General features: G+C 43.5%; 1 protein-coding gene across 3 annotated transcripts in view; it reads left to right on the top strand.

Moving 5' to 3' along the window:
• Positions 1–23,685, top strand: part of mtm1 (myotubularin 1) — a 32,019-nt gene extending 8,334 nt beyond the window's left edge. Inside the window, exons 2-17 of one of the 3 annotated variants that reach the window (XM_076087126.1) lie at positions 5,747–5,831; positions 6,726–6,849; positions 6,954–7,026; positions 8,595–8,689; positions 10,208–10,318; positions 10,880–10,981; positions 12,496–12,579; positions 12,768–12,917; positions 13,735–13,920; positions 14,748–14,930; positions 15,041–15,196; positions 15,357–15,404; positions 15,565–15,657; positions 18,217–18,330; positions 18,417–18,593; positions 19,041–23,685. In XM_076087126.1, coding sequence (XP_075943241.1) covers positions 6,954–7,026; positions 8,595–8,689; positions 10,208–10,318; positions 10,880–10,981; positions 12,496–12,579; positions 12,768–12,917; positions 13,735–13,920; positions 14,748–14,930; positions 15,041–15,196; positions 15,357–15,404; positions 15,565–15,657; positions 18,217–18,330; positions 18,417–18,593; positions 19,041–19,226 — 1,758 coding nt within the window. In that variant the 5' untranslated portion in view covers positions 5,747–5,831; positions 6,726–6,849 and the 3' untranslated portion in view covers positions 19,227–23,685. The remainder of the gene's footprint in view (positions 1–5,746; positions 5,832–6,725; positions 6,850–6,953; positions 7,027–8,594; positions 8,690–10,207; positions 10,319–10,879; positions 10,982–12,495; positions 12,580–12,767; positions 12,918–13,734; positions 13,921–14,747; positions 14,931–15,040; positions 15,197–15,356; positions 15,405–15,564; positions 15,658–18,216; positions 18,331–18,416; positions 18,594–19,040) is intronic. The other 2 variants (XM_076087124.1, XM_076087123.1) reach the window with 2 other exon arrangements.
• The last annotated feature ends 3,037 nt before the right edge of the window (positions 23,686–26,722 follow it).

Genomic DNA, 26,722 nt, shown 5'->3' with positions numbered 1-26,722 from the left:
GAACAGCTCAGTCTCGTCTTGGGTTGCAAAGGTTCTGGAAATTCTCCAAGGGAAGTCGAGCTCACGTATTTTGGATATTTTGCTCAATTTTCAAATATAACAATCACACCTTTTTTAATTGTGAACTTATTTGGGGTGGAGATACATTAAAAAAATGCAATACTAGGTCTCATAGCATGTTTTGGTTAAAAGTATGGCTATTTAACCCCAGTATTTCCTGTTGATTCCCATGGGAAGTTTCCTCTTTGGATATCCTCAGAATTTTGCAACCCTAGTCTCGTCGAGGTTGAGCTTCAGGTGCGTCAGGCCTCTGCTGAGAGACCGGGGGAAAGACAGAATCAGTTGAGTGGTAGCTCAGAGCGCCTCACTTTCTTGGTTATTACAACAGCTCAATTCAGTGTCTGCGTGGAGCGCTATGAGTTTTGGTGCCAAAGTCTTTGGTACCTCACTTTAAGGAACATTAAAAATGTTTTTCTACAAAATCCCTTAAGTGTCTCTTCATCAAAACGAGTGACTTGTTTCTTAACATGGGCTGCTGCACAATAACTGCCTTAATATCATGCAGTCTAAAATGAGCCAAAACATTATCTAAATCAGAAATGATCTGATCAAAGAATGAAAAAACGTAATAATTTGACCACACACTAAAGGTGAATTAATTAATTCATGGGTTCTCCTTTTTAAAAACAAAAGGAAAATAAAATAATAATTCATGGTTTCATGAAGGCGCCCCTCTAACTTTGAAGTAATGCTACGGAATACCAGAGTAATGTTTTTAACAGTACTCAGTGTGCTACAGACAGGGCCAGTGTTGATGTTCGATACCCAGACAGGAAGCTGTGCTACAGTGGTGATTCTTGTTTTCCACGAAACCTCAGTTTAACCAGACGTATCATTAGTTTGCTCTTCAAACTGCACCCTGCTGCCCTACATGCTTTCACAGAATGAGGAAGCATTCGTTACTTGTAGTTTCACACACTTAATGTGAGCTTTGATGCATCACTACAGCACAGACCAATTCATATAACGGTGAGAATGGTGTTTATTCTGTTCACAACCACAAACCCTTGTGAGGGTGGTTCTCCATTGTGAGCCACAAAACCAAAAGCATCCCCTCGTCTAACTCCCTGAATCAATCGCACCATATTAGTTTGTCTGGTTCTCTCTCTTTTATATTAGTCTTTGGTGGCGATGGCAGATTTAACATCTCTTAATCACATGCCATGATTTCAAAATAGTTTCAGTTTCACTTCTCTCCCACTTTCTCTCTGTTAGAACTCACGCCCTCTGACTCACCAACATTGCATATGTTGAGTTTCTCTCCCAAAGTTTACACAAGTTCATTGTGTAGCACTTTCTCTGAGCAGATAAGCTCATTTATGCTTTTGATTTGAATGAATGGACTTGTTTTTAACCTATATTTTTCAAATCTCGTAACTATATTTTGAACACATTTGTCGAACCTTATGAAAATGTAATTTAACCTTTTCAAAATAAAACATTCTGTCAATATTCTGCTGACTGAAATATTTGACGTATTCTAAATTCAGATAGTGTTTGTGATTTGTTTACCCAGTGAGAGTGACTCCTCAGCCTATTCAAACAGCTGTGCTGTGGATGTTAAAATCAGCTGTGGATTAAATATGTGAGCATTCGCCAAGCAGGGAGGGTCTAAAGAAAATATGCTGTCGAGTTGCGTCGTGGGAAATGTAGGATCCTATGTTTTTTGGAACTTGATCCGTAGGGACAATTAGGGTGTTTTCCACAGTAGGGAGGTAGACGTGCTGAGGCATGCCGTGAACAGCCATGGACAGTGGAGCGTGTTTTTCCACTGCAGCGCGGTAAAGTAGTGCACCTTGATGACGTACTGGAGGTGTGCTATTCTAAAACCACAGTCAGAGCACTGCTCGGATCACTGTGGCTGTCGCAGGTTGTACAACTCCTCCCTGCAATTTGTTAAAAAAAAAAACAATCCACCAACCAAATAAGTCCATATGTGGTTGGTTGGTCTGACCTGTTTTTATTGAAGAATAGCACCGCTTATGGGGGGCAGACCCATCAAGGGTTTGCCGAGGTCGGCCCAAGCAGGAACACAGCAGCACTGTGAGACAGTAGTAGAAACGCATGTTATCACAGCTCGGCATGGACTCGCCCTGGAAAAACCCAATAAAAGCCTGAATAAATGGCATCTGCCGCTTCAGCCTTTCTTTTTAACTTCTGACTCTTGTGAGACCCCAAACTTAATGAGAGAGGAGCTACGTTGCTGGAGTTCCTCTTTAACGAGATAGTTTCCATGATATAAGCAATATGGCAAACTCTCTGAAGGCTGGCAAAGTCCTATTGTCTGTAGGGAATCAGAAAACAAATCAAGTATAAAGCTTGAGTTGGATCTGTGATCTGTCTTCACTCTGGTATGAAACTCCAGTGATGTTGAGGAAATGACAAATACGAGACTTGGGATGTACTCTCACACATTTGAAGGCAACCAAGATATATATATGTATGTATGTATGTGTGGATATATCTATATTCAAGAAGTCTAGTAGTAACGTCTCTGTGTAGTAAACAACTGTCAAATCAAATAAAGAAGGTACTCATCAATTATATTTGAACAAATATTATTCAAATTTTTCAAATTTAACTGGATGGATTATAAATAATACATAGAAATACATAAATAAATGTTCTTCTCATTTCAAGTAAAATAACGGCTGGAATAAAGAATAAATTACGTAACACAATTCATTTTAGAAAAATGATTTTCACTGAATTGCCCTGCAGCTTTAAATTGAGTTCATTCAGGGTGAAGTGAAAAAGCCACAACATTATATTTTTCTCATCTTCCAAAAAGAGACATTAGTGTTGGAAGAATTCACCTATACAAGTCTGTCCAGTCAGAGTCCAATGACTCTGGTCTCTCTGGCCATTTTTCTCTTTTGGAGATCATCCTATAATTTGACTTTAACAACTCACACATCACTAGTCCTGCTCTGCTATCTACTGTATATCCTCGTCTCTCCCCGTGTGTCACGGTGTGTCTACATCTCACTCAAATCAGGAAACTTGTCAGAATGCCCATATTTGATTGGCTGAGCTGCATCACGTGATGTGATTCACAACGCATTGGTCGGTGTTTTTCCTACACCGCTGAACAAGTACCGTAAATGCTGGAATATTTCCGCTGCATAAAAAATGCCCTTCAAAATAAAATCACAACTTTATTTTATTTTATTTTTATTTTTATTTTTTTTGGTCAGGCAAAAGCCCGCGACCCACTGAAAACGGGTCCGCGACCCACCAGTTGAGAATCACTGGTCTATGTGACTCTAAATGGACCATCATTTACTAAATGAACATCATGCTGTACTGAAGAAGACTTGAAACTAGAGATTGAGAGCATAAACTCATGTTTACAATGTTTACTGAGGTAATAAATTAAGAGAGAAGTAGTCATTTTCTCATAGACTTCTATACAACCAGAGGAGTCACCCCCTGGTGGACATTGAATGCAGCTTTAAGGGACCTCTACATTGGCTTAAATTTACAGAACCAGAGGTTGACTTCTGGAAGTGTATCTCACCATATCTCCCAGTTCGATGTGAGCCAGCTTCATTGAACAATACATCTTGAGTTAAGTCTAAAGTTCGCCCGCTAACTTGCTGCTCTCACTTAATGACGCAGGTCTCCAGTCCTTTTTAAGATGAGTTTTTGTCTTTAGACTTCTGGTCTGGAGGCGTTACCATGACTTTACTGCCCCCCCCCCCCCCCCCCTCCCCAGTACACTGAACACCTATTACTCACCTTACCTTTACACAAGTGTTGTGTGTGCACTGAGACGCGGTAACTCAATATAAGGAGAGGGCTAGTTCGTTAATTATTGATAATGCATATGGTAGTAATGGCATTAGTGGGCTCATCGGTGCTCAGAGGGTTTTCAACCCGAGACATCGTGGTGGTATTGATCACTCTTGTGACAATATCTACTACATCTTATGTGATATGAATCATTTCTGTCGTATGCATTGAATGTGTTGTAACTCTGTTATGTTGTTCATTCTGTACACATATCTATCACACTTCTGTCCATCCTGATAGAGGATCCTCCTCTGTTGCTCTCCCTCAGGTCTCTCCCTCTTTTCTCCCCGTTAAAGGGGTTTTTGGGGGAGTTCTTCCTGTTCTGTCCCAGGACCCTCAGAACAGGAGGATGTCACATGTGTACAGATTGTAAAGCCCTCTGAGGCTAATTTGTGATTTTGGCTATACAAAATAAATTGAATTAAATGTGATGTTGCTGGAATAATGAGCTAATTGATTTTACAATTATTAGTAGTTTGAGAACCCCTATTTTAGTGCATGTTGGCACATGTAAGTCTCTGTTGTGTGGAGGAAATGCATATGATCTGAACTCTGTATGTGAGATTAGGAGGATTTGGATTGCTTCTCAGCAGCTGACGGAGCTAACGGTGTTTAATGAAAGGGGAAGTGGAGGGTGGGCACTACGCTTCCGCAACGACGCCGTCGGTCAGCATTATCAGCTCTAATTGTATGACAACATTATTTAATAATCATTTTGACAATCTATCCCTGACATCTATTAACGATATAAATATGTTGATAAGGCTTAATATAGTGGGCAACAAATTGCCCTAAAAAGGTACACGCCGGCTCACTGTATCAAGCTCTCTCACACATAATGCACCTATTGGCGCGCTTACACACACACAGAGAAAGGAAGAGAACCTCCTCCTCTTTTCGAGGGTCAGTCGTCTCTCACACGTCACTCAGCCAGTGAGAGAAACGGGTCTCAGATATACAGCTGCTTGGAGAAGGTTGTGTCTGAGTAAAGGTAGCTGCTGTCCTTGGGTCTTATCTCAGAGAGCATCCCGTTCCAGCCATCGAGCTTGAGCCCCCAGGAAACCTGTGCATTAAAACGGCAAAACAAGCTGTCAAATTCCAAACTAGCAAACAACGTTTACTTTTATTGTCCGTTACCCTGCTAATATTGTCTAATGAGAGACGAGGACAAAAATCAGACTCCAAGGATTTTTCCTTTTTATGGAAACGGCTATAAAATGTGCAATAATCACAGTGGTAGCCCATAAAATACTAATGTGCTCATATGTGGCCTTATCAGATGAACACAGACTGTAGCCTATGCCAACATATAAAATAATATTACCTGGCTTACTTGAGACGGTCTGTCTATCGATGTGTTTCAGTGCCTGGGACAGCGCTGTGTCTGCAGGCCTACACATAACAAGCAATAACTCATCATGTTTAATGTTGATGCATGAGGAATAATGTGCCATTACTATTCCCTATTTCATGGGGATCTTGGAGTTATACATTTATTAAAACAACAACAGCAAATCATTTGAACATTGATAACCATGTCCAAGCCTCAGGGTCAGCCTTAGTAACGTCTAATAGCATGAATTATTCATTTATGAGTGCTTCTTCTCTTTCCACCTCACTCCATTATTTAACTCACCAGAAATGCATCATCCTATGTAAAATTCATACACTGCTGTCTTTGACTAAGTTAATACTGGATGTGCTTCTTGCGGGTGCCCTGGTATCAGCTGTATTACTCACAAGTTCTGTCTTATCTGACATAATGTATTCTGGCCCTGGGGCTGTTCTGAAAATGTTCTGGTGTCTCTCATATATTCTGCTGATGGATCTTTACTTACAGTCTGGTGGTAACGTGACAGAATAACAGCCTGTGTGTGTCTGTCTTTGTCAGCCTGTGGAAGCCCCCTCCCTGAGCGATGGCTTCACCAGTCTCCTCCGTCTACAACTCCAACCCCTTGGACGCACACATCTCCAGTGTAAGTGGGTTCATGTGGGTCTGTTTGCTGCGTGTGATGTGTCTGCAGTGTGGACTGTGAACCTGTATCAGCTGGTTAGTGTTGTTGTGGGATACTCGTACTTCTTACATGCTGAGAAGCCAGTGAGGGATCAGGTCCTGGTCTCTGCACTAGTGCCACTACTGGATGGATGGGGGGGGTGTATGTACCGAGCTAAAGAAATTATAATTATTGTCATTTACTGCAAACATGTCCATGTAGCATTTGCTACCTAGCCATGAGGTAACGGTCACGCCCACCTCACACGCATGTGACACAGTCATCAGTGAATACGTTTACATGCACACTCGTATTCTACTTTGATAACGAATATGACAATATTCAGAGTTTGATATGGTTCATGTAAACATCCTATTCCGTTTGGATATTCTGAATTAGGCCTTATTCTGCATGGAGCTTTAAACACTGAAAAGTTTCAACAAGAAGCACTCAGCCTAGTTGTTAATATTAAAATGTATGATAATCAACATTATGAATGAAGTTTTGAACTATTCGGTACAGCCCTATGAGCCACACAAACACTACACCAGCAGGCCTGATGAAGAGTAGGCAGTTATAGGGTTTCATCAACCAGCGAGTCAAGTCTTTTTTATGAAGAATTGAAATAGATATTCCTAACATACAATACAAACTGTCAGTGTTAATAACAGTAAAGCTTAACACATATTTCCTTTGTGGTGCTTGTTATTAAAAATCTGATTTAAAAAGCCCAGTGCTCTCTGAATGGAACAGACGAAGAATGAACTCACCAATAGAATGGAAAATAATTAAATTAATAAACAAAAATTCCAAATAAGGATGAAGAGCAGCGGTGTGAATGTAGTTGCTAAGCTGCTTAATTCCTCCGTGTGACAGCTCGTCGGTTCAACATCTTAAAAAGGAGAAGTGCTGTGTTCACCGTGTCTCGTCTCACTGAATCTGACACATCAACTGGTGACGCAAACTACTTCCACTGAAAATAAAGACAGCACGAGATAACGTGGGAAACTGATGCTATTTTATACCTGTCCTTTCAAATACACGTGTTCCTGCCTTTTCCTCTATTGTTTAGTGTCTCTGCCTTGTTCCGTGTGTTTGTTTTAGATGTCCAGAGAGTCTCTGAAGATGGAGTTGTTAGCCGATGTGTCTCTGCTGCCAGGGGAGGAGAGAATCATAGGTGAGTGCATGAAGCTCCATCAGTCCCACCTCTCTGTCGGCTGAGCTGCTTCCAGCCCAACATGGTTCCTCCTTGGAGCCGTGTTGTTCAGTCAGTGTGTGAGCGCCGCACACAGAGGACGGGTCAGAGAGATGTGTGTGTGTTTCCTATATTACACACGTTTCTGTGTTCTCCACCTGAATGTTAGTGAAGGTGCTGGTACTGTGATACTCGATCTTTGTTCACATGTTGCCCGATTTACTTTTATTTTGTGTTAGTTCTTAACTTTTTGTTGTTGTTTTGCCTCCAGGCACAGTTCTTGTAGGACTGTTAATGTTAAAGGGGCCGAACTATACATACGTATTTCCTCTCACCAAGTGGAGACACCTTCCAGAGTCTATGCTCCCAGCAGATGTAAGCCCGGAAATAATTCCAGCACGTAACACCACAAAGGTGAAGATGTGGGCTCAACAGTCACCGACCTCCCGCTGCTTTCATCCATCTTATTTTCCTGCGACCGGGCATCAGATAGCCAGGAGCATGCTGGGTAGTGGAGTAGCCTCAGGTCCTAGCTGGGTTAGCTTAGCTTCCATCTCGGCTCCCCTCCCTCTCCACCCTGGGGCAGTGTGGTGGCGTTTGGTCCGGCTGGTTGGTCGGCCGGGGAGCGCTGATCGTCCGCTGCACTTACTCCAATCCCCACGCTGCCTTTTCAGGTGTTGATGAATGTGTTCTGTCATATGACATAAGTGATAAACACAGAAAAACAACAACAAATAAATACAAAAATGTAGCGAAATTCATGGAAGTTACTGTTGCCGTAGCAAAAATGTGTCTTGCCAGGACACCCAATAGTTCCATGTACAGCCTGTCAGTCAGTGAGCTTTAGAAGTGTTGGAAGGTGTGTTGAACTTTGGTTAGAGCCAGGCTAGCTGTTTCCCCCCTGCTCCCAGTCTTTATGCTAAGCTAACCACATCCCGTCTCCAGCTCTCTACTCTTCATCTAACTATCTGCAAAAAAGTAAATGACTTAATTTCCATTTGTTGTAGTGATTGTCACCATGTGCCAAGGTCTGACTAATTACTGAAGTGAGTACAGAAAAATGGCCAAAGCTATTGTAAGACATCATTAAACACTGAGGCATTTCTTCTACAATGTGTTTTTGTTTGTTTCCACTTCAAACCGCAGTCGTCTCTTGATGATCTTTCTCTGGACATTGCGGTCCAAGACACCAGAGGACAGTTTAACCCGGCGCTGTTAGAAAGTCAGATCGGTTATTTATGGCTCGGGACGGTCAATATTCTCTGACTCTGACTGATTCAACCCAACAGTGATTCCACCTGTAATCAGTTGACATGTGATTTAGATGCCAGATGCTGAGTCTAAGTAGATGGTATTTATAGCCTACCTGCTGCACGGCTCTCTTCTCTTTTTCTGCTTCCTCTTCTCTGTGCATGATGTTGTCCCTTACGCTCCTCACTGCTCAGCAACAACATAAAGTGAAGCTTTCCCGAACCAGTGAGGCCTGTGTGAGGTCCGACACGAGAGAAGGTGGGGGAGCACAAACGACGTCTGTGTTCATCTGTTTTCAGATAAAGACATCATCTACATCTGTCCATTCAACGGAGCTGTGAAAGGCAAAGTGTTGATCACCAACTACAGACTCCACTTCAAGAGCTCGGATGCTGTAAGTCCTGTTAAACCCAGTCAGAGCGAGTGTGTGTGTGTGTGAGGGATACTAAATAACTACAACCTTTCTCTCCTCATAACACAGAGACGGAACACAGTCTGTGTGAGGATTTCATTATCTCAGATAATAAACCTCCTTAAGTGGGCTCAGAAACCAAAGCAAAAGGACTCTTCAGAACCTGCCTAAGAATCATTACAGTGAGATTGAAAGTATGAAATGAAATCCAGTGATTGCAGTCTGTACACTCACGGGTACATTGCAAACAGGAACTGCTAATAGCTGATTCAGCATACTTTTTAACTGTCAATTTGCCAAAAGCTAAACGGATCCAGGAAAAACCCCACAGGACAAAAAAGAGAATGTGTAGCTGACATTACTCTACATGTTGGCGTTTTCATTATCTGTCAGATTTCCTGTGGGAGAAACTCAGATCCATTCAAATCACCCACCTCTCCCAGAGAAAGACCTTCTCTCTGACAGTACAAGTTGTTATAGTGAAACAGCAGACAGAGAGCAACATTAGCATTCTGTTTGTGTCACTTGATGATTCATCCAATAATCACTCTGCTGTTAGCTTTGTCCTGGGTCTCCACCATCTCCTGAGACCAATGTCTCTTTAGCTGCTAGATGCTCCGCTGTGTCTGTGTGCTGTTCAGGTAGTGAGGTAGTGAACAGTGTGACTCTCACAGCTCTGTCACTGAAAACAGAGGAAATCAGAGCGGTGAGACCAAAGCAAAACAGTAACGCTGTGGACTGAAGGATAAAACTATCATTGAAATGCATAGAAATAACATCCTTGTGTCACTCCATCTTAATTATTCACGATATGAAAACTTTTATTTCAACTGTTGAAATGATAAAGCATGAGTTTGATTGGCTCAGTGTGTTTAAGGTGCCGGTTACCATAACCACTTTAGTTTATTGTCCCAGAAATAAATAAATGTTATTGTCGTTTCAAGACCATTTTGTGCCTCACTGATGTAACGATAATGTTCTAGAATAATGACGCAAGTACACCCTGTCGAAAAGCAATGAACTTTTAATCAGATGGATATCAGAATATATTGAAATATCCAAATAAATGAAACTTAAATGAAATAAATCGCACAAGAAAAACAATAAATAATATTGATTTTCAGCTCTGTTAACAAAATGTCTTGTAATGGTATAAACCCCTGCTGTTGAAATGATGACATTATGTAAAAAAAAGATTTTGAACATTTCTTGTGAATTTTGATCATATTTTCTACTGATAGTTGAGCTGTGTGTGTGTGTGTGTGTGTGTGTGTGTGTGTGTGTGTGTGTGTGTGTGTGTGTGTGTGTGTGTGTGTGTGTGTGTGTGTGTGTGTGTGTGTGTGTGTGTGTGTGTGTGTGTGTGTGTGTGTGTGTGTGTGTGTGTGTGTGTGTGTGTGTGTGTGTGTGTGTGTGTGCGTGTGTGTGCGTGTGTGTGCGTGTGTGTGCACGTGTGCACGTGTGCACGTGTGTGTGTTTTTAATGACATGCTAACTTTCTTAGGATGTGGTGGTCACGCTGGACGTTCCCTTGGGTGCCATCAGTCGGGTGGAGAAGATGGGTGGGGCGTCAAGCAGAGGAGAAAACTCCTACGGCCTGGATATCACCTGCAAGGTGTGTTTGTGTGCGTGTAAGAGGTACAGCATAAGGAGTGTCATTGCTGATTGTTTGTGTTTGTACCACCTCACAAATGAAAGGTGCCCTGTGGAGTGTTACTCACCCAAACTGATTGTGTGTGTGTCTGAGCTTTGTTTACATCAAACACACACAGCGGTCCATAGTGTGCTACAGGCTACCTTCAAATCCTTGTACATCACTAGGGGCTCTTTTGGCTCTTTCACTTTTATTTTCTCATCATTTTGGCTGCGAGTTATTTATTTATTTTTCAATTATGTAACACTCTAATTGACGTACACCAGACTGTGGAATAGAACATTTTAATATACAGAAAAAAAGAACAAGAAATTAATAAATATTTATTATTCATTATATTTATTAATTTATACATTTATTTATTTTTTTAATTATTATTATTATTATTTATTTATCTTTTTATTTTAATTATGAAAACAACAGTGGCGTTATTTAAATGGTTAAACTTGTGAAAATGAATGAATATTTGTCAGTTAGGATGAGGACTGCTGTTAGTGTGCTGATCCTCTCCTTCCTGTTCAGGACATGAGGAACGTGAGGTTCGCCTTGAAGCAGGAAGGTCACAGCAGAAGAGATATCTTCGAGCTCCTCTTCAAATACGCCTTCCCCCTCTCCCACAGTCAGGTAAGGACAGCTTCTCCCTCCTACTGATGGGCCTCCTTATTATCTGCCGGGCCAGCGAGGAAATTATTTAATAGATGATGTAGACGGAGCCTCGATTTCTCAGATGGTTTTGATCCACATCATTTACAGCACAATGGATACACTATATTCTCCCCCCACTGCTTTTTATTAGTCCACTGAGTGTATTTGAAGCATTTCAATCTGCCCAGTATCGGCTTACAGCCATCATTTAATGCCCAACACTCATGTTGATGCTACGATACGTGTCAGAGCTAGCCTCTGTCTCCGCTATGGAGCAGCGGAGACGAAACAGGACGTTTGAAGACGACAAATGTCTTCAGGCTGTTTTCAGACGTTGTACAGACTGAATGGAATAAAGTTTACTGATGAATTGATGATTAAGATAGTCTGTAGTTGTCACACCAAACCGACAGAAGAAAGGTCAAATGAAGCAAACTGATGGTCAGAACATGAACCTACAGACCTGTTCTGTTTCTCTGTTGAGGGGATCATTAACAGGAGAGATGCACTAAGACCAGTACAGATATCGGATGTTAGTCTGGTACTGACCCAAATAGCTGCATCGGGTATCTGTGACAATGTGTCGATCTGGTGTCGGATACCATTATTTTAATAAACAATTCAGTACATTTCTATTTCTGTATTTATTTGACACAAAGTTAGGAGAGCAGTGTTTGAGTTAAGCCTGGTCACACATAAGAGAACGATCTCAGTCTCATACAGTTTATTCATTAGACTCTGGTGTTGGATTGGTATCGACGGGACGCTACTGGGTCTGAATAAGTTGGATCAGTGCATCCATAGACCATTGTTAAGAGAACACTGTCTCCACTTTAAACAGTGAAGTGACTTGTTGCTGGATGACAACTGTGGAAACGTGAGAGAGAGTTTGAGAGAGGACAGAAAGTGTAGCTTAATGTTATCTATGTCATGAAAAAACGAATTGTCGGGTTGTGACTCATTTTGAAAAAGACGGAGAGAAAAGGCGAGACGGATCGCCAGGCGAGCTGAGACAGCGCGGCGGTGCTGTGAATGACAGAAAACCGTTGGTTATGTTCCAAAGCACAAATAAATAACCATCAAACTCTCAACAGATGAACTGTGGAGACAGACGCTCTTTAGCTGCGTTTTCCTCCTCTGCATTTAAACCATCAGTGAATGTCGTCGCAGTGAGACAAAAACCTGAGGTTACTTTTATCGTCAGGTCTTCGGGCTGAAGGAACCTTTTTAGTTCCTTGAAAAGTAGCCGCGGACTAAAAATAAGCATTAACTTATGTAGATGAGGCCTGACCCCCAACATGAGATTTCAGAACGAGATTTCTCTATGAGCGAGATTTTGGTTTGACACAATAACAAACAGAATGGAACAAGCGAAAGATAAAGGAACAAGTTGTATTTCTCTGTAGGGTTCTTTCCATAATGTTGTCAGACTCTTATAATAACAGTCTGAGCTGGTGAGTGAAATGAAAAGTCTCCTTCTCTCCTCCATCCAGCTGCTCTTTGCATATGTGACTCAGGAGAAGTACGGTGAGAATGGCTGGGACATCTACAAACCCATGGAGGAGTTCAGACGGCAGGTAAAGAGGAGCAGCAGCCCAGTACTGCTGTTTATTCACACTGATACGCTCATTGCTACAGCTGCACATAATGGACCTGGTGTAACTGTGCCAACAGAAGCACAAGTTAAAGGAAAAGTTAGAATAATCCTGCAATACGAGCAGCAGTGTTTCAGTGAGTAACCGATGGTGACGGGTGTCTCTTCCAGGGCTTACCTAACAACAAGTGGCGTATTACGTTCATCAATAAGAGCTACGAGCTGTGTGACACATACCCCACTCTGCTGGCCGTGCCCGTGAACAGCAAAGACGAGGACCTCCGGAGAGTGGCTGCCTTCAGGTCCAGAGGACGCATACCGGTGAGCACAACACCAAGCTGTGTACTACTGAACCATGTCACGCACGAGTTCAGTCTTTACTCTATGGGGACATTCTACTAGCATTTACAAGGTTTTGGGGAAAGAGAAATACGATATTCAGGCTTTGGATACATAGACAGTATTGTTATATTTTATTGGATGGCATAATATATCACAGAAATATTAGAATGCTAAAATGAGAATAAATGACTGTAGAGCAGAAGTAGAACTGAGAAAGTTCAACTGTTCGTGGCATTTGTTGTATTTACAGCACATCACAGTACGCGGTTTAAGCTAATCATGTGACGTTTTTATTTCTGAACTGTCCTTCAACTACTTTCATTTATTATGATCGTTGTTGACTTACCATCCAAGGTAAACAAAAAAATGTACCCGCTAACACTTATTGTTTTACCGTTGCAACACTGAGAGCCTATTTTGTCACATGACAGCCGTGACTAACAAAGTATTTTATCTGCAGCGATACTGTGAGGCAGTACACAGCCAATCAGTTTAAAGGAGCTGTATTTAACATTCTGAACACTAAAATAGAAGCAAACAACTATTTGCCACGTAGTAGTAGTAGTATTAAAAGTAAGAGATGAAAAAGCATCATGAATTAAGCAACGTGTGCGGGTAGAGAAATGATCTGGTGTAGTTTGGGTCACCTGATCGGCTCTTCTGATCGGCCTCTAGAGAGACCACCGATCAAACTGTTGATAACGATCGGAGCACCTCTAGTTTTGCGTGGTTACCCTGGCGCCCTGATAGACGGTGAGTCCCCTTCCTGCAGCACTGACCGGTCTCTGTGCCTCAGGTGCTATCGTGGATCCACAGGGAGAACCAGGCGGTGATCGTCCGCTGCAGTCAGCCTCTGGTCGGCATGTCGGGGAAGAGGAACAAGGATGATGAGCGCTACCTGGACGTGATCAGGGAGGCCAACGACACCGCCAAGCTCACCATCTACGACGCTCGGCCCGGCGTCAACGCCGTGGCCAACAAGGTCAGAGGGGAGAGGACAGACTCTCAGGGGTTAAAGGGGTTAGACACGGGGGGGGGGGGGGGGGTGTTGTTTAGTGAGACCAAACAGTATCTGAATAACATCATGACAAAAGAAATGACAGTTCTAATCATTTCAAAGTTTGCACGTTGCTATTTGTTTCTTAAAAAAAAAAAAAAGCAGAACCCCGGAATTAAAAACAAAGTCCAGATATCACAAATGGCTAAAGAGGAAGAGTTGATGTACAGATAAAGATAAAATGAGTGTGATGGAAACAGACGTGGTAAATAAATGATGAAGATGTACATGAAGCATGTGACTTAACTTGTAACTCAAGCGTCCACTGAAGAGACAAAGAATAGCAGCGGGAGAAAAGAGACTGTTGAGACTGTAACAGAAATGTCATATTTCCATCATGTTCACCTCACGGTATTCTGTTGTTCAAGCTTTGACTTTCTCTTTTGAGTGCTTCATCTTGTTGCGTCCTCCTCTTCTTCTTATAGTTTATTGATCTCCATCTCATAATGTTCACATAACAGCAGTAGATGCAAACGTGAGGAGAAATTGTATCTTCAGTACCACCATTGCCCAGAGGGGCAAATGAGGAAAATAATATTCAAAAAAGTTTTCTCACACGTGTTTATGACGTAAGAACGGTAGAAGTAAAATTGCCTGGAAAATCCTTCAAAGTTAGTTTATTTTCTTTTTCATCTGTCGAAAAAAGTCACAATAAAGCCATTGTATAGTATGTCCAAAAAATCATAAAGAATAGTGAATATAACAATAAATCTGTAACACAAAAAAATAAATACACACGTTGCTACCCCCAGGCCACAGGAGGAGGCTACGAGGGCGATGAGTACCAGAACGCGGAGCTCCTCTTCCTGGACATCCAGAACATCCACGTCATGAGGGAATCCCTGAAGAAACTCAAAGACATCGTCTACCCCAACGTGGAGGAATCTCACTGGCTGTCCAGCCTCGAGTCGACACACTGGCTGGAACACGTGAAGGTGAGGGGGAGGGGGGGGGGAGAAGAATCCGAATGTCATCATTTCATCTTTTTTTTTTTTTTTTTACGACTCGTGTTCTAAAGAGCATCTGTGTGTTTGTGTGTGTGCAGCTGGTGTTGTCGGGAGCCATCCAGGTAGCAGATAAGGTCTCCAGCGGGAACTCGGTGGTGGTGCACTGCAGCGACGGCTGGGACCGGACCGCTCAGCTCACCTCTCTGGCCATGCTGATGCTGGACAGCCACTACCGCACGCTCCGAGGGTTCCAGGTCAGTACACATCACAAAGCGCTGGCTCATCAGAAAACGCCTGTGAGCCGCACAGTGAGCGTTAATAACACCGCCATAGTGGGTTTTTACTGTGCTTACGCGTTATTGGATGTCAGCTGTGGGGAAATGAATGGACAGAAAGTGACGGGTGTCTTTTCAGGTGCTGATTGAGAAGGAGTGGATCAGCTTTGGGCACAAGTTTGCCTCCGTAAGTAACTCTTTTAAAATTATGTATTTTTTTTAATGTGAATCCACTTTCAGATATTTTTACAACAACATTCAAACAGTTCAGTTTGACATTTATAAAGAAAATGGCTCAGGTGACTGCTAGAAACAGTTCCTGTTAATCATTGTGTGTGTGTGTATAGAGGATAGGCCACGGTGACAAGAACCATGCCGATCAGGACAGATCACCCATCTTCGTTCAGTTCATCGACTGCGTGTGGCAGATGACTAAACAGGTATGTTTAACACATGTGAGTAATGTTGCACGGTGTATCGATACTAAAAAGGTACCGCGGTACCCGTACGTTAAAAATGATACGATTTTGCATATTTTTAGTATCGATACTTCATTAAAATAGGCGCGATCAGAGCGCATGACAGGGAGCGGAACAGTGACTGCTGCCTGCATGCATTGACTGCAAGGGGGCGGGGCTGCCCTGCGCTCACACACGCAACAGGCAGCGCTCGCTCACAGCGAGTGATCGCAGGGGAGACATGCATCAAGTGCAGGAGCTTTTGCCGACCGTCCTCGGCTTGTTGGAAAAAAAGATGCCAGAAGTGAAATCTGGAAGTACTTTAGCTACATTGCAGACAGTGAAGGAAAGCCCACTGACATACAGAGACCCGTCTGCAAAACGTGTTTCAAAGCCACACAGACCAAGGGAGGCAACACGTCTAACATGGCAAAGCACCTTTCAGACAGACACCCCGAACTTTTCAAAGCGATGTGATGATAAACATGAACACCCCCCAAGCTCACCCATATACAGCCTAACACGAGTAGCCTTAGCCTAGTTTGACGACAAGCCTATATGATCATGAGGTCACAATGCACACACAAGTGTACTAAATGAAACACAATTGATGCAAAATGGCTACATGCTGGTGGAGCCTGAGGGTGGATCTTGGAAAATATCAAAGTCACTATGCAAGTAAATTAAGCATTGTTTATCCACCCACTCCCACAGACAGTCAAACAGATGCCAGCAGAGTCAGCAGCAATAATAATCAATGCTATGATGGCACCATGTAGTTTTCATTAATATCTTGCTGTAGGCTAATACTAATATGAATGCCATTCAGGTGACTGCTAGAAACAGTTCCTGTTAATCATTGTGTGTCATTGTGTGTCATTATAAGTGTTCAAAAAGCTGGGCAGGAACAAGCTGGTAAAAAAGGGAACCATACAGATGTTTTATTTATTACTATTATAGATAAATATACCAGTATCGTATCGTATTTGTGGTATTGTATCGTATTCTGGTATCGTATTGGGTATCATGATATTTATGGCAGGTATCGTATCGAAGTCATAATTTTGGTATCGTGACAACCCTGCATGTAGTCAGCCAGCTGCACTCATGTGGGGCTGGTAACCTCCAAGGCATTTTCTTTTTTCACATCTATTGCTTGAGGCAGCAGCTCAGGTTTAATTAAACCCTGTGACCTAAACAAGCCTCCTGAAAAGACAATTTAAATAATTTAAGCACAGCAACCAGTGCAAAGCAGAAGGTCGACTGTGTTTGAGTGGAACATGTGGTCACGTTTCCTCTGAAGGTGTCACTGTAGTGAGCGTAAATGCAGAGCTTCGTTTGGCGTCACCTGTCATGTTGATGTTTTTCTTCTTTCCTTCAATAATGACTATTTAACAGAGACAAAAATATATATATATTTATTATAATAACATAAGGATTACATTACTATAAATGATGTCCCCACAGTGTTGCATGTCAGGGGGGAGAATACTGTTTCTATATTTGTTTTCCAGTCCAGAATAGCATGAGTTACCCTGAACCACAATGGTGCAACTGGCCTCTAAACATTGAGTCAGTCTGTTTTTATTTGGGCTCTCCGCAGTCTACATAGTGGTTAGATTTAAGGGCTTTAAACTGGGAATTTTCCATCCAATAGGCCTTTTTCACTGCAGCCATTTTGACATATAATTGCAGGGTAAACACATGTGTAATTAATTACAGTGTTGGAGCCAAAAAGTGTGTTTTTTGTGGGTGTTAGTATGCCCCGCCACAAGGGGGCGGTCAACAACCTCCAGTTCTGCCGAGTGAAGCCAATGTGGAATATCTTTAAACTTGCATTCTCTCTAATGTCCATCAGGGGGCGACTCCTCTGGTTGTATAGAAGTCTATGAGAAAATGACTCTACTTCTCTCTTGATTTATTACCTCAGTAAACATGAGTTTATGGTCTCAATCTCTAGTTTCAAGTCTTCTTCAATACAGCATGATGTTCATTTAGTAAATGATGGTCCATTTAGAGTCACATAGACCATAAAGCAGAGTATGCTTTAGGGCGGGGCTTACTGTGATTGACAGCAAACAAAACCACAGTCTCCAATCCACAACTGCAGCATCACAGAAGAAGCAAGCTACCAAAGACTAACCAAAGGTGTGCGAGTCAAGAGCACATTGTAGCGTTCCATTCTCCACCGTGGCACAATCAAACAGGAATGGCTGCTACACACTCAATATAACTGACCATAATAACTTTTCGCAACCTCGCCTGTGTTTACCTATCACACGTCAAAATGTTGACCCAAACTTTTGAATGGCAGTGTTTATTATATGTGACACACGGCCTTTTGGCTTTTATCGGCAACCGAAAGTCCCAGAAAATAAAAAGGCTGCAGGAAAAAAATGAGCCCAGTGAAATACGAATGTTTTGGATTATAGATTTTATTTTATTTTTTATTTTATTTTTTTTTTACGAATTTTTAAACTTAAAAACTACACATTTATGTTTGATGCAGAATTCTTAACTTTGCTCCTCTTCTCCTCTCAGTTTCCTACAGCCTTTGAGTTCAATGAGCGCCTCCTGCTGACGATCCTGGACCACCTCTACAGCTGCTGCTTCGGGACCTTCCTCTACAACTGCGAGAGTGCACGAGACCAGCACGTAAGACGGGCAGACGGTCGCCCTCTAAATGCTCTGACTTTTCCTTTTGTAGCGTCTCACGACTCCGCCCCCTTTCTGTTGAGCAGGAGGTGAGGTCGAAGACGGTGTCCCTGTGGTCTCTGGTCAACAGCAGGATGGAGATGTATTTGAACCCCTTCTACACCCCCGAGTCCGGCAGGGTCCTGTACCCCGTCGCCAGCATGCGCCACCTAGAGCTGTGGGTGACGTACTACATCCGCTGGAACCCGCGCATACGACAACAGGTAGGACCTCCGGAGAGTCTGTTAATATAGAAGCTTAACAGTGACCCTCGGGGGCCTGTGGACCCGTCGCTTAGTAGGAATGTGGTTTTCCTTCATATCTGTGGCAGCGATTACCTCTTTGTGAAACTGATGTGGCAAACTAAGAACATGTGGTAAGCTACCAGACAACTTTCTCATTTTGAAAAATGAGTTCCAATCATTTCAATGTAAAGGCAATTCAGATGGCTTCCTAAATTATTCACACAGCCAGAATAGAAGTATGTCAGTCTCCGCTCAAGTATTGGGGCCACTGCAAGAGTGGTTTCCAGAATAAAGTTGTAATATTTTAGACGAAGTTGTAATGCCATCGGAATATATTATGTTTCTATATTTATATTTATAGACATGAACTCTCCAGAAATCTACACTTGAGACATTTCGATTGAATTTCGATTGTGTGTGTTGCAGCAGCAGAGTCCGGTGGAGCAGCGCTACAAGGAGCTGTTGGCCCTCAGAGACGAGTACTTGAAGAAGCTGGAGGAGCTGCAGCTGTCCGACTCCCCCTCCTCCCGTCTGGCGAACATCCCCACGCCCAACACCTCCTCCTCCACCACGCCGCCACAGCAATACACACAGCTACACACTCCCCTCTGAGGGCTGGTCTCACACACACACACACACACACGGATATACCCGTCGACTTGCACTTAATGTTCCTCTTCACTCTGATTTCTGTCAGCGTCTCACACACGCAGGGAATGAATTAGTGTTGTGCAGTCCTAACTGTTGATAACAAAGAATGCTAATACGATTTTAGATTTGATGGGTAGTTCTAACATCATAGTGGTGATGGCGATTTATGCAATATGTCACAGTACAGCCTTGTCACAAGACTTTTCTACACACGCACACACACACACCGTACAGGAAAGCCTTAAAGACATTCAGTGGCTTTCAGTCAAAGGGCTCGAGCACACAGGACACACAGCGGGTGTGTGTGGGTGTTCACATGTGCGTCGTCGCACTCTTGATTTGTACGGAAGCCCGGAGAGGCAAGAGAAAAAATATATATAATTTCTGGTGATCCATTTTCCTAATATGATCGAAATTAGTTTTCTCTGCTGTGTTTATGACTTTAGAGCAGGTGGAACAAATGTTTTGCTAGGTTCTTTTTTTTTCTTTTTTTTTAGGATCAAGTTCCTTTTTTCATCTGTGAAGACGTTTTGGGATTTTTGTACATTTCATGTGTCGTGTACATTTTTATATTCGCATAATTTGCGAACACACAATATATGTACTTTGTGTTGGAGACATTAAAACTCACCTTAAAGAAAACACAAATGCTTTAAGTCCTATTTAGAACAAGTGGTGCACATCTGCCTCTTGTGGCCAAGATGAGTTTTACAACAAACATGAAAATGATCCTCTCAGCTGTTTTCACAGATGAAAAAAAAGCAACTTAGAAGAACCACCTGCTTCCACTTTTTTTTTGCTAAGCTAGGCTAACCCCCATGGAGCGATCTCTGCACAGCAGACTGATGTTAATATTCTATCTAGTACATTTTTTGACATTGGAAAGAAATGTAAACTCGAGGACTGCTTGCTAGCTTTTTCACGAGCATTCTGCAGCTTTCAACTGCAGAGTTAAGCAAATTTAGGACTATTTTGTCAGACTGCATAAAAACAGGGTGTTAAAATTGAATGTCATGACAACAATGGGAACAATACATTTCCATGGAAACACAACACATTTCATAGTTGGACAGCAGAACTTGGCTAGGTGACACTCCTGCCTTTGTCCTGCTTCACAAAATGCTAATCCAGATGTTGTACTCTAACTCGTCACACTTCTTCCTACTTGCTGCACTGACCGAGTGTCTCCCTTTCCCTCGAGGGATGGATGGGAGCCGCTGCAGACCTCATGCAGCGGAGTCGGAGGCTTAGAGCGCCTAAGTGTGTGTGTATATATCGAGTGTGTCAGATTTTGGATGGATTGATGTGGATTTTGTTGCTTATCACCCGAGGATGGAAAAAAAGGGCCGTCCCGGTTTCGGGTGTTTTGCAGCCGCAGTATTTCCCAGCACTCCCTAAGCTATGGCGCCGAGAGCGAACGCACCTCTAGCCGACTAGCAGAGTTTGGTTGGAATGAATCAGTGATTTACCTTTATGAATGCAGCTTTGATGTGGTTTGCAATATATTTTCAGGTGCTCAGGATAGTCCAGGGACATGAAGTGGTGCTGGCCTCTGATCCTGGGTCCCGTCTTGTGCTTCTATGTTGTCACTGAACACAGTCACCTGGACAGGTGCATGATGGCCTTACCATGCCAAGATGTTTGGAACCAGCACACAGATTTAGGGCCAGTGAGCAGATATGAACCAGTTAGCTCTCACTCCCCCTTCAATAGACTTTTTGTAAACTGGACAGTATCTACAAATTCCCAGATAAGAACACACGGAGACCAACCAGTCCAAGAAGCACATTCTTCAGTAGTTTGTCTCTTTGAGTTTTGGTGCTGTCGTGGAGCTACTGTCCACTGAGCATTGTGCAGAGTCAAACTCAGGACGTCACATGGAATGTGTGTGTGTGTGCGCGTGTGTTTAGGGTTAAAAGGAATGTTGGGAAAAAGAATCGAGTTGCCTGATATGAGGATTTTGCTGCTAACTCCAAGGGCTCCCATTTTGGTTGGTTTGAAAACAGTTGCGACAAACTCTGGCTTTCATCACAAATGGATGTACTGTATCGCTCAGTCTGTCACGATGATAAGACTTAATTACAATCGCTTTGTAGTTTTAAGCTTTCTGCTCTCGGCCTCTGGTACTTAGTTCTAACATTTAATAAACTAGAAGGACGCGCAGAGATCCGCCAAGGCCGTTTCTATTAGTGAAAGATAATGTTTGCATCTGCCTGTTGATTCGGATTCGCTCCGAATTTCCGTGGGCTCTTCAGTGGCCCATGCTACCACTGTCCACCAAGTTTCATGAGGATCTGGCCAGTAGATTTTACGTAATCCTGCTGACAAACGAACTAAATAGACCAAACTGAAAACATAACCTCCTCAGACTGGGGCTGGATTACTGGAGTACTGTAAATTGAGGATTCGAGTGCGATACTTTGTGTTGCCAGCACATCATAATCCCTCTGAGAGAAATTGAATAACTTGTCAAATGCTGAAGTTTTGTCAATGCCGGCTCCAGACCCAAGAGAAACCGCTCCCAATATTGTGATCAAATAAAAACAGGTCGATAAATCTGGAAGTGTGCTTGGACCGCCACTGTAGATCATGTCCACCTGACACTATAGTTTCAACATTTCACAAAAACCTCCTTCACAAATGAATACAAGGCTATAATACCCCAGAGGTTCTGGCTGAATGGGTCAAGGATCCTTCTCTTGAACACATGAGAACACGAGTCGGACGCTGGTAATTGGATGTTTTTTCTACCAAACGCTCTTTTGGAGCTGCAGTCACCTCCACTTTGTATGATGTAGTCAAGGGAGACTTGGCCTCTGTAACCCTTTCTACTTTTCCTCCCACTTTACGTCTCTACAGCATCCTAAATTCCGAGTTAAGGAGGCTCGATGTATTGTATGTACAGTTTGACAGGGTTCAATTGTGAATGAGGTGCAATAAGTCATAAGTCATTAGGTCATGTCCAGATTCGTGCCTTGATTCTTGTGAGAATCGCCTTCACCTCTTCAGAGAAAGGTGCTCTAGCTGTCCCGGGTCATGTTTGAGATTGACGGCTCTGTGGTTCCAAAGGAACAAAGCCTTGTATCCTCTGATTTGGATAAGACTGATGAATGCTTCATTAGCGTGTTTCAAATAGAGATGCAGAAGGTCCGGGGCACATTAAGCCTAGCTAGAATGATCAGATACATTCCCTGACCATTCTAGGACCCGCATGGTTCTCGGTTGAGTTTCAGAACCTCAACCATGAGTGCGGAGAACATTTGTATACTCGGGGAAAACTTGAAATTGTATCTATTTTACCTTCGCAAGCAGAAGTATCTCTGCAAGAAGTTTAGCTAGTTCTTTTTTTGGGAATAAACCCAACCCTTAATCCTTCCAGACCCTCCGGACAAATGTAATTCAGAGGATTGGCCAGCAGATGTCCCCAAAGCCTTCACTAGGACAGAAAACTGTCAGAATGAACTGAGCTGTTGCAGTTTCTTTGGTTTTCAGGAGCAATAGGACTTTGGCTGCCTGCAACGATGTCAAATCTCAAACATGACTGATTATTACATGACGGTCAGATTAGAGAAGGAAACCTGAGTCCCATGTTCAGAGGTGATTTAACACAGGTTCTACCAAATGGATACTTTAGAAAAGTGTTGACGTCCTTGAAGAAAGGTCTGATCTCATGACGGTCTGTAGGTGGAACAATGGAGACAAATAAGAAGTGACAGCAACATAAAAAAGTACATGTGTGGTGGCTGTGTTTTTAGGGAAAAACAGATAAAAATCTATTTTTATTATTTTTTACTTTGTACAAGAACCATGATGTAATTACCTCAATCAAAACCTATTTTACTGTCTAAAGTTCTATTGTTGTACAAAATAAAATTATTTTATGTAGTGTAAAATCTTAGTTTTATAAAAAAAAAAGGAAAGTAATGTTGGTCCAGAAATTGTTGGTATAAATTGTGGATTTCTGCTCCGTTGGTTAACGTTTTTGTTTAGTTTTATTTTGAGGGCATTTCTGTGGTTTGTGCTCGCTGACCCAGGAGGAGAAGACAGAAGCTTGTGGATCCTGTTCTCCTGTCACAAACCTCCTCGGCTCCCTCTCACCTCTCTGGTGGAGCTCCAGCTTTCGGATTCACACTGGCTCTGCGGCGATGAACCCCGAGAAGCACTCTGTCACCGTTCATTTCAAATGTACTCTTTCATTAACGTAGGGGGTTGTAGGTTTGAGGGGTTTCGTGTCATAATATAGCCGGCTTTTTTAATAAATACACATGAAATGTGTCGCAGGATCTTTTTGTCATCAACAAGGGAAGGCGAGAATCAGAATGCATTTAAAATGTATTTCTTTTAATCATGTTATATCCTCTCCACAGTTTGTTGGATGGGTCCTGTTATGTAAATATTACTGATTAAATTAATTTAAGAATTTCTGACTCCTTGCATGTGTTATTTTTTTATTCATCTTGCTTTTCAAGGGGTTTCTTGCTTCCTCGACACATTACACCATGACTAGACAGGCTTAAAAAGTGTATACACGATGCGTTCAGGTGAGAAAGTTACCTAAATAATGGGGCACTCTTATTTTGAAATATAAGCGTGTTGATGGTTGAAACTCTGATCAGCATTCAGTTCCCAATCTCCATTTTATAGATGTCCTTTTAGTTCTCTGACTTAATTGTGTCCTTGTTCATTTGCGTTGTTTTTTTCCTCTTTTAAATGTGTTTATTTTATAAAGCAGGTACTGCTGATCTTGTGTCTATATGGGAGCAGATTACTGCAGCCAGGTTCAACATCTGGTGGAGCCTGAACCCAGAAGAGTGGAGGCACAGTCATTGTGATATTGAGTTTTTTAGGCACCTCATTTTATTTCATTTCCTTAAAGCAGCATCCCGCGTCATGATGTACACAGAGTAGAGGCTACTTCATTCCTCTTTAGGTGCAGTATGGGTTGGATCCACATTGACATTTACACCTTTTTCTAGAAGGAAGTGACTCCAAGAGTGTTCTATAGTTTCACAGCCGTCCAAACTGACCTCTGACAACAAGACGAACCAAATGACACGGTGCAGCTGAACATGTCCTCGCTTTTAGGAAACTACATAAACCACACATTTGACTTTTACAGTGTGTTTGTTGCATTTATTTATTTAAGAAAACAAAAGTACATTAACTATATGTACTAGCAAAACTGTTCGTACCAAGGGTACATATACATAGTAAAGAAATACATAAAAAAGATATATATAAATAAATAATTATATATATAATATAATTACAAAATAAATGTGTGTATATATAGATGCACACATGAAGAGTAATACAAATTCAAAATAAAAGTATCGGTTTATTATGTGTTTAATTTATCAAACACAGCCTTCTTATTCTTCCATCCATCCATCCATTTTCCACCGCTTATCCGGGATCGGGTCACGGTGGCAGCAGGTCAAGCAGGCCGACCCAGACCTCCCTCTCACCGGCAACATGTTCCAGCTCATTCTGGGGGATCCCGAGGCGTTCCCAGGCCAGCTGGGAGATGTAATCTCTCCAGCGTGTTCTGGGTCTTCCCCGGGGTCTCTTCCCAGTTGGACGTGCCTGGAAAACCTCCAGTGGGAGGCGTCCAGGAGGCATCCTAATTAGATGCCCGAACCACCTCAGCTGACTCCTTTCGACGCGAAGGAGTAGCGGCTCGACTCCAAGCTCCCTCCTGATGACCGAGCTCCTTACCCTATCTCTAAGGCTGAGCCCGGCCACCCTACGGAGGAAACTCATTTCGGCCGCTTGTAGCCGCGACCTTGTCCTTTCGGTCACGACCCAGAGTTCGTGACCATAGGTGAGGGTAGGAACGTAGACCGAGTGGTAGATTGAGAGCTTTGCCTTCCGGCTCAGCTCCCTCTTCACCAAGACGGTCCGGTGCAGCGCCTGTTTTACTGCAGCAGCTCAGATTTGGAGGTGCTAACTCTCATCCCCGCCGCTTCACACTCGGCTGCAAACCGCCCCAGTGAATGCTGGAGGTCACGATCCGAGGAGGCTAACAGGACCACATCATCTGCAAATAGCAGAGAGGCGATCCCGAGACCCCCGAAACTGACGTTCTCCGCCCCCAGGCTGCGCCTAGATATCCTGTCCGTGAAAATCACGAACAGGACCGGTGACAAAGGGCAGCCCTGGCGGAGGCCAACACCCACCGGGAACGTGTCTGACTTATTGCCGAGAATGCGGACACAGCTCCTACTGCAGTCGTACAGAGACCGGATCGCCCGTTGTAACGGGTCCGGCACCCCATACTCCCGCAGCACCCCCCACAAGACCCCCCGAGGGACCCGGTCGAAAGCCTTCTCCAAGTCCACAAAGCACATGTAGACTGGTTGGGCAAACTCCCAGAGCCCCTCCAGTAGTCTTGCGAGGGTAAAGAGCTGGTCCACTGTTCCACGGCCGGGACGGAATCCGCACTGCTCCTCTTGAATCTGAGGTTCGACAAGCGGTCGGAGCCTCCTTTCCAGCACCCTGGCATAAGCCTTCCCCGGTAATTCGAGCACACTCTCCGGTCCCCCTTTTTGAAGATGGGAACCACCACCCCGGTCTGCCATTCCATGGGCACTGATCCCGACCCCCATGCGACATTGAAGAGGCGTGTCAGCCAGGACAGCCCAACTATGTCCAGCGCCTTCAGCATCTCAGGGCGGATCTCATCCACCCCCGGCGCCTTGCCACCAAGGAGTTTTTTAACTACCTCAGCGACCTCTGCCAGGGATATGGGTGAGCCTCCCCCTAGGTCCTCAGGCGCTGCCTCCTCTGCAGAGGACATGTTGGTCGGGTTTAGGAGTTCCTCAAAGTGCTCTTTCCACCGCCCGACAATGTCCTCCGTCCGGGTTAGCAGTTCCCCCCCCCTGCTGAGAACAGCCTGGGGTAAGCCCTGCTTTCCCTTCCTGAGCCGTCGGATGGTTTGCCAGAACCTCCTTGAGGCCAACCGAAAGTCCTTCTCCATGGCCTCCCCGAACTCCTCCCATGCCCGAGTTTTAGCATTCGCGACCACTGCAGCTGCAGCCCTTCTGGCCTGCCGATACCTGTCAGCTGCTTCAGGAGACCCCTGGGCCAACCAGGCCTTGAAGGTCTCCTTCTTCAGCTTGACGGCTTCCCTCACCTCCGGTGTCCACCACCGGGTTCTCGGGTTGCCGCCACGACAGGCACCGATGACCTTCCGGCCACAGCTCCTAGCGGCCGCGTCCACAATAGAGGCTTTGAACATGGTCCACTCGGATTCCGTGTCCCCAACCTCCCTCGGGATGTGTGAGAAGTTCTTCCGGAGGTGGGAGTTAAAGACCTCCCGGACAGGGTCCTCCGCCAGACGTTCCCAGTTTACCCTCACTACACGTTTGGGTTTACCGGGTCTTTCCAACCGGTTCCCCTGCCATCTTATCCAACTCACCACCAGGTGGTGATCAGTTGACAGCTCTGCTCCTCTC

Source organism: Anarhichas minor, unplaced genomic scaffold (assembly GCF_050575085.1).
Source record: "Anarhichas minor isolate MPS153535 unplaced genomic scaffold, ASM5057508v1 ptg000009l, whole genome shotgun sequence".
NCBI classification, from domain to species: domain Eukaryota; kingdom Metazoa; phylum Chordata; class Actinopteri; order Perciformes; family Anarhichadidae; genus Anarhichas; species Anarhichas minor.
Note: the sequence above shows the minus strand (reverse complement) of the source record. Positions and strands in the feature narration are given on the sequence as shown.